The following is a 12069-nucleotide window of genomic DNA, read 5'->3' on the forward strand; positions in this document are numbered from 1 at the left end:
GCCACGGCCAAAGGTGTCAGCAGGTGAAACCACCAGGGCCCGCAGGGCACACGTGTCCGCACAGTGGCCACCCTCGGGGTTCGCGCATAGGCATTTCTGGAAGGACGCCAGAGTCTAGGGCCAGCAGCTGCCCCTGCAGGACCAGCTGGGTGTCAGGGCCAGGCAGGGGTGAGGGTGAGGAGGCAGCCTTCAGCCACTGCTCTGTGCTGCCGCCGCTGTGCTCTGGGGGGTTGTCAATTAAACAACACATTTACACTTAAAATAAATAGTTGTTTTAGAAATACAGGGGTACTTGTTTCCAGGGGAGGCTGGGAAGGGAAGCTCGGGGGACAGGGACCAGCCTGAGGCCAGTGAGGGCGCTAGGGAGCCCGGGGAGCCACAGACGTGGAGGGGACATCAGAACACATTTCCCATCATTTAACACGTTCTAGTTGAATAAGATGATTCCTTCTAGCCCAACTGTTTTTGCAGAAAGGGTAAACCGAGTCTCGAGATGGGCCTGACCAGCACAAGGGGACCCCACAGGCCCCAGGGACGCAGCTCTTCCAGGGCCTGGTCTCCACCATCGTTCCTCACCCCTGAGGCCTGGAGCCTCGGTACCTGCCCGGGGACCCCGGGGGCAAATAAATAACCAATAAATACACATAAATAGGAAGGGCCCTCTCTGCAGAGACCCCGACTGTCCAGTCTGGGGGGCGACCCCCCGGTGCCGGTGAAGACAGCCAAGGCCGCTGGTCACTGTGCCGACCTGGGCAGGACGCAGGTGCAGCCGACGGGCACGCGGATGAACTCCGTGTGGAAGGAGAAGGCCCCGGGCGTGGGCAGCCCCGTGGCGTCCCGCGAGCAGGGCTGGCGGCGGAGGACCAGCAGGCTGTGCAGCAGCGGCACGGAGCTGAGCGCGGCCGTCTCCCGGCCAGTCTTGGTGTTGATGCAGCCCCTGCAGAGGCACTGGGCGACGGCCAGCTTTTGCGGGTAGCGGCTCTCGTCGGTGTCCACGCTGCGGGGACAGACGGTGTGAGGCCCCCGCCCGTGGCCACGGCCCTGTGGCGGCCCCTCACGCTCGGCGCGCTCCTGGCCCCACAGGAGCAGAGGACACCGGGCTGCGGGGCGGGGGCACGGGGCCCCCAGGAGTGAGTCTCGTCGCGTCCCCCTCACTGTCCCCTCAGAGAGCTCCCCCCACCCCCGACAATGGGCCCAGCCCACCCTGGCGGGGGCTCAAGCGTGGACCGCAGAAGTGTCCCAGGGCACCCGGGGACCAGAGCCGTGCTGCCGTCTTGCAGACGGCGCCTGTGGTGGGGCCGCCCTCCCCGCCTGGGGGTGACGGCCCACCCAGCAGGCGAAGACACTGAGGCTCAGAGAGGGGAGGGAATGGCCCAAGCCCACAGAGCAGGGACCCCAGACCCCGCGAAGTCCCGCAGCCCTCACCGGTATCTCCAGGGCGAGATGGAGCGCTGGTGGACATCGGCGTCCAGTATCTCCTCCGGCCGCAGCACCGGGCACTGGGTCCCAGAGGCGGGACCATCGTGCCGCCTTCTGCGGCCCCCTGCCTCCAGACTGGACACCAGGGCTACAGGCAGAGCCTGCTCCCACTTGGCAGCTCGAGCCAGCAGGTGTGGCGGGGCCTGGCCCGGGGGCAGCTCCTCGGCCGAGTAGCAGCGTGGAGGCCCGTGGGGGTGGGGCCCCCCCCAGAGCTGGGGGCCATGGCGGGCCGGGCTGGTGGGCAGCCAGAGCAGAAGCAAGAAGCCGGGTAGGAGCTGGTGGACAGACATTAGGTTGGGTCAGGTCAGGGGGTACCCAGGGAAGGGGGCACCTCCCTAACCTCCCGGCTTGCCCTATTTCCTATGGAAAGATGGGGTATGGCCCTCCCTCTACAGTTGGGGAAAGTGAGGCCAAGAGGGAAACTTGGCCCTCAGCCCAAGCTCCCCAGAGCACCAGGGCTCCTGGGTCCAGGCTCTCCTGTGCCCAGATTTGGGGGTTCTCCTGGACCCCGTGCCAGCATCCTCTGCTCGGGGGCCGGCGGCACGGTGCAGGCCGGGGCGTGGGGAGAGGCCAGCTCACCAGGCTGACCATGGCAGCAGCGGCGCTGGGCTGGGAGAGGCGGGTGCAGCCGGCTGCAGGCCTGGAGGCTGTGGACCTGGAGGCTGCCCGGCTCCAGGTGCCCTTTATACCTCCAGCCACACCTGGGGAAAATCCGGAGCCACTTCCTCCTGGGGAAGTGCCCGGCTGTGCTTCCTCCTCCCCTCCCGGTGGGCCCCACTGTCCCTCCTCCCTGCCCGGGGCAGGCCATGCTCACCCCCATCCTCCTTTCCCTCCCCCACCCAGGGGGTGCCTTGCAAACGGAGCCACCAAGCCTCTTAGGGCTGTTTCGGCGGCTTGGCGCTGGGAGTGGGGCAGCTGGGGCAGCTCGCTCGTCCACACGGCTGTGTGGAACTCCTCGGGGTGGTTCCCCAGGTTGTGGACACGCGGTCGGCCTGTTTTTTATATTTTTATACCTGGTGCCTGCCTCCAGCTGGCAGGTCGGGCGGTCCAGAAGAGGCTCCGGGAGCTGGGGGCCGGCCAGCGTCTTCAGGCTTGGGGTTGGGTTTCTGAGGATGTCCTCAACACCACCCCACTCTGGCAGCCAGAGATGCGGTGAGAACGCCTTGGAAACTTTAAAGTACCTGCACCCCAAAATTTGAGAAGGCCCCTCTCACTCAGGCTGCGGGCTGCGGGGGGGCTGCGGGGGGCGGTCCGGTGCCTTGGTTATCCTGCAGGGGACAGTTGGAGGTGAACTTGCAGAGCTTTGGACGCGGCTCCCTGGGTGCCCTGGCCACCCCTAAGACGCAGGGCCCCATGTGCCCCGTCTCCCCTATCAGAGGCTACCGTGTCCCTAGCTGAGGCGGCTCTGAGGGCAGGGGAGTGGCCAGGACAGGGCCGTTCCCTAAGTCTCCAGGGACACCAAGACCCCCTGGAGGAGCAGGCCTCTCCTGGTCCTTACAGGTGTCTGCACCTGCACCTGCTGCCCTGCACTCCCCCCCCCCCGGGAGCAGGACAGGCTTAGGGGAGACCCTATCCCTCGCTGGCCTGGAGGAAATGCTCCTTCCCAACTGATGGATGGTAGATGCGTTGAGTCCCCAGGGCTGCTCCTGCCTACAACGCCCCAGCCCTGGTCCCCCGTCCTCTGTTTGCATACCTCCTGCAATGTGGAGATCACCACCCCGCATTAGTTTGCTGGGTGCTATTGCTGCGTACTACACGCTGAGGCCTCCATAGCTCTGGAGGCCAGAGTCTGAGGTCAAATCGGGGGCAGGGTCCATTCCTTCTGGGGGGTCCGAGGGAGGACCGTTCCCAGCTCTTGCAGCCTCTGGGGGCTGCTGGTAATTCTCAGAGTCCCTTGGCTTGTGGCCACAGCACTGCTCCCCCACCTCCTCTCCATGTGGCCTCTCCCCCGTGTCCGTGTCTTCTAAGGACACTCACCCGTGAAGATCTCAAGATCTTCCCATTAATGACATCTGCCAAGACCCTCGGTTCTTCCCAGGGACGGGGCCAGGCCTTTCGCGGGTGTTGGGGGGAGCACAGTGGAGCCCAGGACCCCTGTACAGGGCGGTGCTGGAGGCTTGCTGGGCCAGCTCTCGAGGGAGCCCCTCCTGAGGCCAGGCTGAGGGCGGCCTCCATCCCGGGAGAGTTCCAGTCCCTCCTGCGTCCCCCCCGGGAGGCAGAGCGACCCCCTTGGGCAGGGACGGTGGTGTGGGGCAGGGCCACGGCCCCAGCACAGAGCTGCGGCTGGCGCCCAGGGCTCCATGAATATGCGGGAACAAGGGGGAGAGGGGACGAGCCTGGCTCCCCGGGGAGTAACACGGGGTGACAATGCCCCAGTTGCAGGGTGCTGGCAGGCAAACCCCAGCCTGGAGACCGAGGGAGGGGGACACCCGCTGTGCAGTGGTCTCGCCTTCTTTTGGGGGGGTCTGGCTGCATCCACACACGGGTGCCATTTATGAAACAAAACGGCTTTGTAAAATGGTCACTTCTGCTGTGGCTGCCGGGCGTGCCCCCTCCTGCGGGGCGGCGGCTGGATGTACTCGCAAGTGCGGCCCCAGCCTCACCCCCTGCCCACGCCAGCCCCCTGCGGGTGAGGGCAGCTTCCGCATTTTCTGTGCCTTTCCAGAACAGCTCATGGGTGGACAGCGCGCTCGCAGAGGAACCCTGGTATCAGGCTGCCCGCCATCCGCTTCTAGATGCCACCGCCCCTCACGGCTCCGCGTGGTCCTGACAGCCGGCCCCCAGGGGGCGGGGGTGGGGGGGAGAACTGCCCGAGGGGGACGGGGGCAGGGCCGGGGGTCGGGGGTCTTGGCCGGCGGCGCCAAGGCCGGAAGGATGCGGGGCGGGGGCCCAGGCGGCACCTCATTCCTGCGGGCGGCTGAGGCAAGCGCAGAAGTCCCAGGTTGGGCAAGACTGGAAAGGCGCCACCAGAGGAAGGCTGGAGGGAGTCCTGGAGGCGGCGTCCCAGGAGGCCCCGCCCTCAAACCGTGCCCCTTGGACCACAGGCCTCCGTCAGTCTCCTGCTGAGTGAGGCTGCCGCCACCGCCCTGGAGGGGGTGACAAGTGTCACTGGGGGCAGCCAGGCGGCTGGGCGCATGGAGGAGGGGCAGGGGCGGAGGCCCAGGCGCCTTGGCGGCAGCACGGCTCCTACAAACGACCAAAGAGAAACCCGCAGAACTTCATTTTCACCAAGCGAGTTGCCGCGTTAGCCTGACATGTTCACTCATGACGTTGGAGATTCTCACATTTGAGTGACAAAAATTACAAAATAAACCCTTCTGTTCTGTCCACTTAAGAGAGACGAGGAGGGAGGCCGCAGTGGGGGCCGGGGGCGTCAGCAGGGGCCGGGTGGTTGGGGAAGGAGAATGGGAAGGCCTGAGGGGCAGGGTGGGCTGCCCTGAGCTGCCAGAGTTGGTGTGAATTAGTCAGGTCGGAGATCCAGGAATAGGAAACAGCATGCGCAAAGGCCCTGGGGTGGGAGGAATGGCAAGCAGGTGGGGGTGGGGTGGGTCAGCATGTGTAACGTGGCGGGGCCGCTCTAGCTGTGGAGACTGGACCTGGACACAGGGGCCAGTCTAGTGGACAGACACGGAACTGGAGGGACAGCCCTTAATTATCCGCACTATTTGCATGTTAACTACAGCCAGGATCTCAGCCATCGTGTTCCCTGGAGCGCAAACATGCCTGAGGACCCATTACATAACAGGGCTTCCTCTTTCCAGTTGCCTGGCCCAGAATGTTCTTTCCACAAATGTTCTTTCCACCAGACTGGGCAGGGAAGGGTGGGCTTGGGCTGTGGCCCTTCCCCCTCCCCGGACAGGTACTACTGAGTCCGGCCCAGAGGAGCCGTGAGCCCAGACGGGCTGGGGTCGAGGGGACCCAGGGCTGTGGCTCCAGCCTCAGGGTCAGAGGCCCGGGACAGGTCCGTGGGGCAAGGAGAGCTATGCGCAGACAGGGACGTGTGGTGGGCTCACCTGTGGGCTCCCGGCTGGCTTGCCGGGGTGCAGTGGCTCGGGGGTACAGAGCACACGGGGTCAGGCTGGCCCCAACCTGCCCTGGGTTCTGGCTTTGTGTCCTCGAAGGCCACCCACTCAGAGAATGGGAGTTCCCTTTGAACCCGGCTTCGACCGACAGATCAGGTAAGCCTTGAAAACTTGCTGAGACACAGGACCGAGGCACCGTGGTGCAGGAGGACTCACATCGTACAGGACGTGGAGGCAACATGGAACACCGTCCACGGGATGCTGACCCCGCTCACCCCCGGCCCCCACGCTCTGATGGCCACCCGGCCTCGGGGCAGAGCACTCGGCGGGTCCCGCGGGCAGGGGAGAAGCCCTGGGGCTGCTGCCTGCTGACCTGGCCTGTGCAGCTCCCCCCACCGGAACTGGAACTGGGGAGGCAGCATGGGCCCCAGGGGGTGTTTTGTCTACCAGTGGAACTTGTTTTAAAGCAATCGGAGCATGGAGGGGGCACCGACTCTGCCCACCACAGACCGTGTGGGGGTGCTCTGAGGCCTTGGTGCTCCTCGGCGAGCTCACTCCCCAAGAAAGGGCTACAGCGGGCAGCAGGGGTCCCCATTGATGGTCTAGGCAGCGATGGGGCTCTCCAGCGGGGAGCGGGGACTGCGGTGGGCAGGAGGACGGCCCTGCTTGGACCTCCTCACAGCAGTGGGACCACGGGACGGTCCTGGGCCCAGGACTCGTCAAGCCTGCCTGCGTCTGCCTGTGTGCACACAGGGGGACCGCGCACGCCCCTTTGGGGCCAAGCCTGACGACCGTCCTTTCTGGCCTCTTTGCTCCAGGACCCATTTCGGGGAAAGTGGGTCACCGGCTCAAGTGGGAGGTGCTCCCGTGTTCAGGACGCCCCGCCAGGCCCAGAGCCACCACGAGGACACGAGGGGCCCCATCCACGGGGGCCGGGGGGCAGAGCCCCTGTGCGAGCAGCGTCAAGGGCATCTCATCAGGGCCTCCACGGGCCACCAGCCGGGGCCGCCAACTCGCCAGGCAGGCCCAGGCCCACGGAATCATCACCACCAGGGCAAGACGGCTGCTTATCAAAATACTTTATTTTAGGAGACCCCTCAAAAAAAGACCCTCCACATTAGACAGACTCCCAACAACACCCTCAGCCTTTTTTTTTGGTCTTTTCTGTATTTTTTTCCTTTTTAAATCAACTAAAACAATCTGATGCTTAAAATAAAAGACAGGAAGTATTTCCCAATCGGACTTCAGTCAAGAATATATATCTATTTTCTGACCCTGGGGCCGGGCGGGGGTGGGGAGGAGGCGGCTCAGGAGCACGAGGCGCTCCCGGGACAGGAAGGAGCGCGTGCGGAGGACAGGACGCAGGGCAGGCCGGCGGGCAGAGGGGAGGGAAGACGGCAGGCGGAACCGGGCACCCGGGGCTGATCGTGTACACGGACTGCCACTGCCGCGTCCCTGCTGCCGCCGCGCCGCCGGCCTGTCTGGCGGGACCTCTGCTCCGGGACGGGGCTGGTTCGGTCTGGTCTGGTCGGGAGAAGACTGGGACTCGGCTTCATCTTCATCACGTGTGGCTTCTTTTCCAGCTGAGAAACTTTTTTTTTCTTTTTTAATTTTTAAAAAGATTCACAGCCAAAATGAGACATTAACTTCAAAATCCAAGACGGCTGTGCTGACGCTAGTTATAAAAACACGAGAGTCTCGCTGCGGCGGGGCCGAGCCACGGCCTACACCTTCCCGGGGATCTTGGCCCGCTTGCGCGCGATGGCGTCCTCCACGGCTTTGAGCTGCTTCAGGAGCTCCTCGCGCCGCGACAGCGTGCTGGCCTTCCCTGACTTGGTGCCGCCGGAGACGGTGCTGCCAGTGCCGGCATCGGAGGCTTTGCCGGGCACACTTGTGACCTTGCTGGAGCTCTTGCACTGGGGTGACAACTGGCGCTTCCTGCGGGGTTGGGGGGGGCATTAGAGGGTCCGCCATGAGCCTCCCGCTGGGCGAGGACACGAGGCTCTGGCGGTCGTCGGGACGACAGCAACGCTGGGTCTGGCCTGGCCGCAGTGGGGTGTGTCGTCCCCCCCCCCCCCCCGGTTGTGGAGAGTGAAGGCGGCACAGCGTCCAGGGCTTGGCTGCTGCCCTACTGATCCGTCCCTCCTGCTTCTGGTGCTTCTTTGCAGGCTGCCCCTGGGTGGGGAGGAACCCCACGCTGCTGACCCAGGAGCAGCCCCGAGGGCAGAGACACGTGTGGGGCTACACGGAGAGCCGAATCCCATACCCATGGGCACCACAACCCTGAGCACTGGGCTGGCAGGGAAAGGCCTCACAGCCGACCCACGAGAAGGAAATCTCTGCCCTGCTTCTGGGGCCGAGGGGAAGGTGGGAGAAGCTGGAAACACCTGGAAGCCTTGTGCCTCGGGGCCCTTGTCCTAGGACCTGCTTCGGGGCAGGAACACTCTGGCTAGCCCGCCCTGAGGCCGCAGCACACATGTGGTCCGCCTAGGGCACGGGTGGGGCACTCACCTGTCCGGTGGGGCCACTGGCACCTTAGAATTCTGGCCTCTCTGCCGCTCTGGCTTCGGGGAGCTGAGTCTCCCGCCTGACTTCCGGTCCCGAGAACCTGGATGACAAGGACGAGGTGAGACCACGGTCCCAGCCCAGAGTGGGCTGGTGTGCACAGAAAGGGTTCGGGCGGCCTTGCCGGCTGCCGGCGACCCCATGCCAGAGTCATGGCAGCTGAGGACTGCCTGCACGTTCTCACAGGAAGAGGGAAAGGGCAGAGCCGGTCAGAAGAAAGGGACAGGGCAGTGCTGGTCATGCTGGAAAGTGAAGCCCCAGGAGCCCACGGAGGCCGAGGTCAGGACAGGCCACCGAGCTCCCACTTATCCAACACAGACCCGCTCATCACTCACACTTCTGAACTGGGAGCAAACAGGGAGGGGAGGGGAGGAGAGAGAAGTAAAACCAAGAAGATAGGGGTGTTCGCCGCCCCGCCGTCTAGTGAGCACGGGGCCCCGCAGAAGGGCAGTGGGGGTGGTCAGCGCCCAGGGAGCACACAGGCGCTCGCACCAGCTGGTTCTCGGCCCAGGCGGGTGTGCCGTGGTCCCGGGCTCAGCGGCACAGGGGAGGGGCACCCCCTCCTGCTCCCGACAGGCCCCTCGGCCCTCGCTTGGGGGGGAGGACGGCTGCGCGCTGGTGATCAAAGCCGGCCAGGCAGACGGCCCACAGAGGGCTGGGGTCAGATGGCTTGCGCAGCAACACCGGGCCCCCCTGCCTGCCCTCCCCCGCTCCCCAGAGTCCGCGCCCTGTGCTGTCACGGAGAAGAGGACCGAGCCACCATTTGTCAGCCAAACACTGAAGACCTTTTCAAAGAAGAAAACACAACGACGCTCCTGACTTTTGTTCATGGAAATATAGTTATTTTTCATAAAAAATGTTATTTGTGTTAAAATAGAATACTTTGTTACTGCTACTTAGCATTAATAAATGTTGACTTTTTTCCCGAGTTTTAACTTCTAACACTTCAATATCGATGGATGGAACCACACGAGCGTTAGTTCCTCGGGGCCCATACGTAATAGCTCACGGGGTCCTGGCCCCTCTACCCTCCTCGACCCTGCGGAGGCGTGAAGCTCACCTCGGTCTGGGGATAAGTTCGCCCGCTTGGCCGGAGGAGGGCTCTGCCTGTCTTTGTCCGAGGGCTCGTAACGCTTCCTGTTCCCTTTGTCGGCCGCCTGGAACAACGGAGGGAGCGCGGCGGTGACGGTCTCACTCCCGTACCTGCTCCCACGGGTGCCTCCTCTGGGTGCCCACGGGGCCCCGAGGGAGGCAAGGCCCGGGGTGTTGGGCCTTCATTCTCTGCAGCGAAGGTGCGCAGAGAGGACCCCAGGGGACTCGGCATCCCGCCCTCCCGGTCCTAGGGAGCCTTGGGGATGTCAGCTCACACAGGCCCCATCACACGGAGAAGGGCCGGGGAGAGCACCCACCAGCCCCGGGACGCTCTCTCTCCCAGGACACCCACGCTCCCCCGTCAGGGCAGCAGGACGAGCGGGCTGACGTCCGGCCACTGCTCTCTAGCCCCAGGCCCCCCCCGGGAGCTGGGTCCCCGGAACCGCCGCCAGTACCGCCCACGGCTCACCTTGTTCAGCAGCGTCAGCTTGATCTCCTTGTGGGCAACGAATGTGCCCTGCTGGGGCTGCCCGGGGGTCGCCTGCTGGGGGGCTGTGGGCTGCTGGGGTTTACCGCTGCCAGAAGGCTTCGAGGACTTGGGCGGCTGTGCGGACGAGTCCCTTTTCCGCTTGTCCTCTTTAACCCCATCTTCTTTTTTAGACTTTCCTGCCAACAACAAAGGCTAAGTCACAGTCGCCATCCCGGCACGGCGGTCCCCTGTGGGCCACCTGGAGGGGATGTGCTATGAGCCAGGCCACACGTCTGTGGGACAGAGCTGGGAGGTTCCTGCGCTTTCCTATGTAAACAAGCGAGGCAGTGCGCGCACCCTCTCTCCGCGAAGGGCCTGCCCGCCTCTGCAGCCACAATGCCCAGGACGCGAGGAGCCCCCTGTACCTTTCTCCTTCTTGGTCTGGGCTGGGGTGGGGGACCGCGAACTTGCTGAGGACACGGGGCTGGCCAGGTCTGCGTACATGTCGTCTGAGTCCACGCTGTGCACCGAGCTACTACTCGACGTGGCGCTGGACACCGAGGAGACGCTGCTCACGCTCAGGGACCTGGACACACACAAGCACGTGTGCACCCACGTGGCCCCAATGGAGAGACGGCCGGTGGCCAGAGGCCATGGGGGGCCGGTCACGGGTGTCCATGTCCACCCTCCCCAGCCTCCAGTTTCGAGGAACATGTTCCACCAGACTGGAGACTTCAGGGGGTACTGTGGGCGGTTTAAAGGTGCCCCATGGTGAAGGGACGCCCTGTCACGGAGTCGAGGGCCCGTGCACGAATGAGCAGCCGCTCTGTTTACTGGGCAGAGACGTATGACAAGTGACTACGTGTGAGTGAGGCTGGTGACGACAGAGCCAAGGGCCCGGGTTATGAGGCTCAAGAAAGACCCCATAACAGAGGCCACCTTGGCCCAGCACGCGCTCTGGAAAGCACGGGGATGGCGACCAGCTCACAGGCGCTGCTGCCACAGCTCCCGCTGTGAAGAGGACGTGCCCCACGGCAGGCCACTGAGTCCTGTCACTCTCAGAAAACGCCGGGAGGACCAGTGGAGAAAGGAAGGGCCCAGTTTTGTTTAAAGGCTGGGTTTTTAAACCTCTTTGAGGAAGATCTGGGCTGCCTAGAAATGAAAGACAATGTCCGCTCGGGGACTCTAAGGACTGATGTGACAGTGTCTTCGTGTCAAGCCGCCCAATGGCAGCATTCTTTCCCACTCTACTGGCCGTCCAGTGAGCACCTCGAGCACGACGGGCGGGGCAGCCAGGGTTCGGGGGGCGGGGGCCAGGGGGGTGCTGACAATGACCTGGATCTGGAGCTAGAGCCGCTGTAGCTGCTGCCGCTGCCGCTGCCACTGACGGTCCGCCTGCAACACAGAGAAGCCCCGCCAGTGCCGCCGCGGCCCCCAGACCCGACCGGCTCACAAGTGCGCGGGGCTCTGCTCGCTTTTAAGTGCGATTTTCCCCAGAAGAAAGATGCCAACCCTCTCCTTGGCGTCCCACAGCAGCACTGCCTCTTCCTAGGGGAGACCTCAGTGTCGAGGGGCGTCTGCGTCCCGCACAACCACACCTTCTGTCCTTAGGTGCTTGCGCCCCGTCGTGGTCGGGGGAAACTGAGGCTCGGGGAGGTGATGTGACAGGACAGCCACATAGGACAGGGACGGAACAGGCCCCGGGCCTCAGCTGCTCGCCCCCCCTCACTGCTTGCAGTCCATTCGCTCACCTCCTGGGGGGGGTCCTAGCTTGCCGCTCCCTCCTCCTGGCTTCCCGAGGGTCTCCCGGCTTGGTGGGCTCGGGGGCTGGAGCAGTGGTTTTGGGGGCCTGTGGAGGGGCTGGAGGTGGGGCTGGCTTCTTCACGGACTTCTCTCTGTGATGAAGATGGAGCGTCAGACCCGGCCCCGCAGCACGAGGACGGGTCCATCCGAAGACCCCCGAGAGCCAGAGAGCTGGTGCTGTGCTTCCTTGGGAAGGCGCCCCCCACCTCCCCAGCCCCGCTCACGGGCCAACCGCCGAGGGCAGCAGGGCCGCTCCCGTGGGGACCCAGTCTGCAGTAGAGAGAACAGCCCCCAAAGCTCTTCGGTGCCGTCAGTGTGGGGAAAATACCCTGCCGACCACTCCAGTAGCACCGAATGCTCACGGGTCAGGCAGAAGCAGCAGGAAACAAAGCCCTGGGCAAAAGCAAACTGCTCAGCACAGTGTTGGGGGCGGGTTAAGACCCGTGCAGACCAAGACGCACGCACAAGCCTGCCTCCTGTGCGGCTGGGCTGTCTGGACCGGGGTGGCCTCCCGTGTTCGCTCAGCCCATCAAACGGCACAGCTGAGATGGCTGTGGTGCCCAGGCTTAATTACGCCTCCACACTGGTCACCTTCTAGGAGGGGGCGACACCGGCTGCCTACATGCCCCTGAGGGCTGC

General features: G+C 64.3%; 2 protein-coding genes across 4 annotated transcripts in view; both read right to left on the reverse strand.

The window, feature by feature from the left end:
- Positions 1–735: 735 nt before the first annotated feature.
- IL17C (interleukin 17C) lies at positions 736–6545 on the reverse strand. The gene is made up of 5 exons (XM_045772767.2): positions 6346–6545; positions 4505–4665; positions 2059–2180; positions 1426–1754; positions 736–997 (listed from the first exon to the last, which is right to left on the reverse strand). The coding sequence occupies exons 1-5, from the start codon at positions 6543–6545 to the stop codon at positions 736–738; spliced, it is 1074 nt and encodes a 357-aa protein (XP_045628723.1).
- Positions 6546–6565: 20 nt separating this feature from the next.
- Positions 6566–12069, reverse strand: part of ZC3H18 (zinc finger CCCH-type containing 18) — a 62065-nt gene continuing 56561 nt past the window's right edge. For all 3 annotated transcript variants that reach the window (XM_045772659.2, XM_045772660.2, XM_045772662.2), the window contains 7 exons: positions 11379–11522; positions 10963–11022; positions 10053–10213; positions 9628–9824; positions 9127–9223; positions 8013–8109; positions 6566–7439 (listed from right to left, as the gene is read on the reverse strand). In XM_045772659.2, coding sequence (XP_045628615.1) covers positions 7226–7439; positions 8013–8109; positions 9127–9223; positions 9628–9824; positions 10053–10213; positions 10963–11022; positions 11379–11522 — 970 coding nt within the window. In that variant the 3' untranslated portion in view covers positions 6566–7225. The remainder of the gene's footprint in view (positions 7440–8012; positions 8110–9126; positions 9224–9627; positions 9825–10052; positions 10214–10962; positions 11023–11378; positions 11523–12069) is intronic.

Source organism: Ursus americanus, chromosome 21 (assembly GCF_024610735.1).
Source record: "Ursus americanus isolate L20-20 chromosome 21, mUrsAme1.1.p, whole genome shotgun sequence".
NCBI lineage: Eukaryota > Metazoa > Chordata > Mammalia > Carnivora > Ursidae > Ursus > Ursus americanus.

Coding starts and splice junctions, on each gene's coding strand:
- IL17C (XM_045772767.2), bottom strand. CDS start 6,545: ATGATTCCGTGGGCCTGGGCCTGCCTGGCGAGTTGGCGGCCCCGGCTG. Junction 1,755..2,058: donor CTGCTGCCATGGTCAGCCTG/GTGAGCTGGCCT, acceptor TCTGTCCACCAG/CTCCTACCCGGCTTCTTGCT. Junction 998..1,425: donor ATCTCGCCCTGGAGATACCG/GTGAGGGCTGCG, acceptor CTGTCCCCGCAG/CGTGGACACCGACGAGAGCC.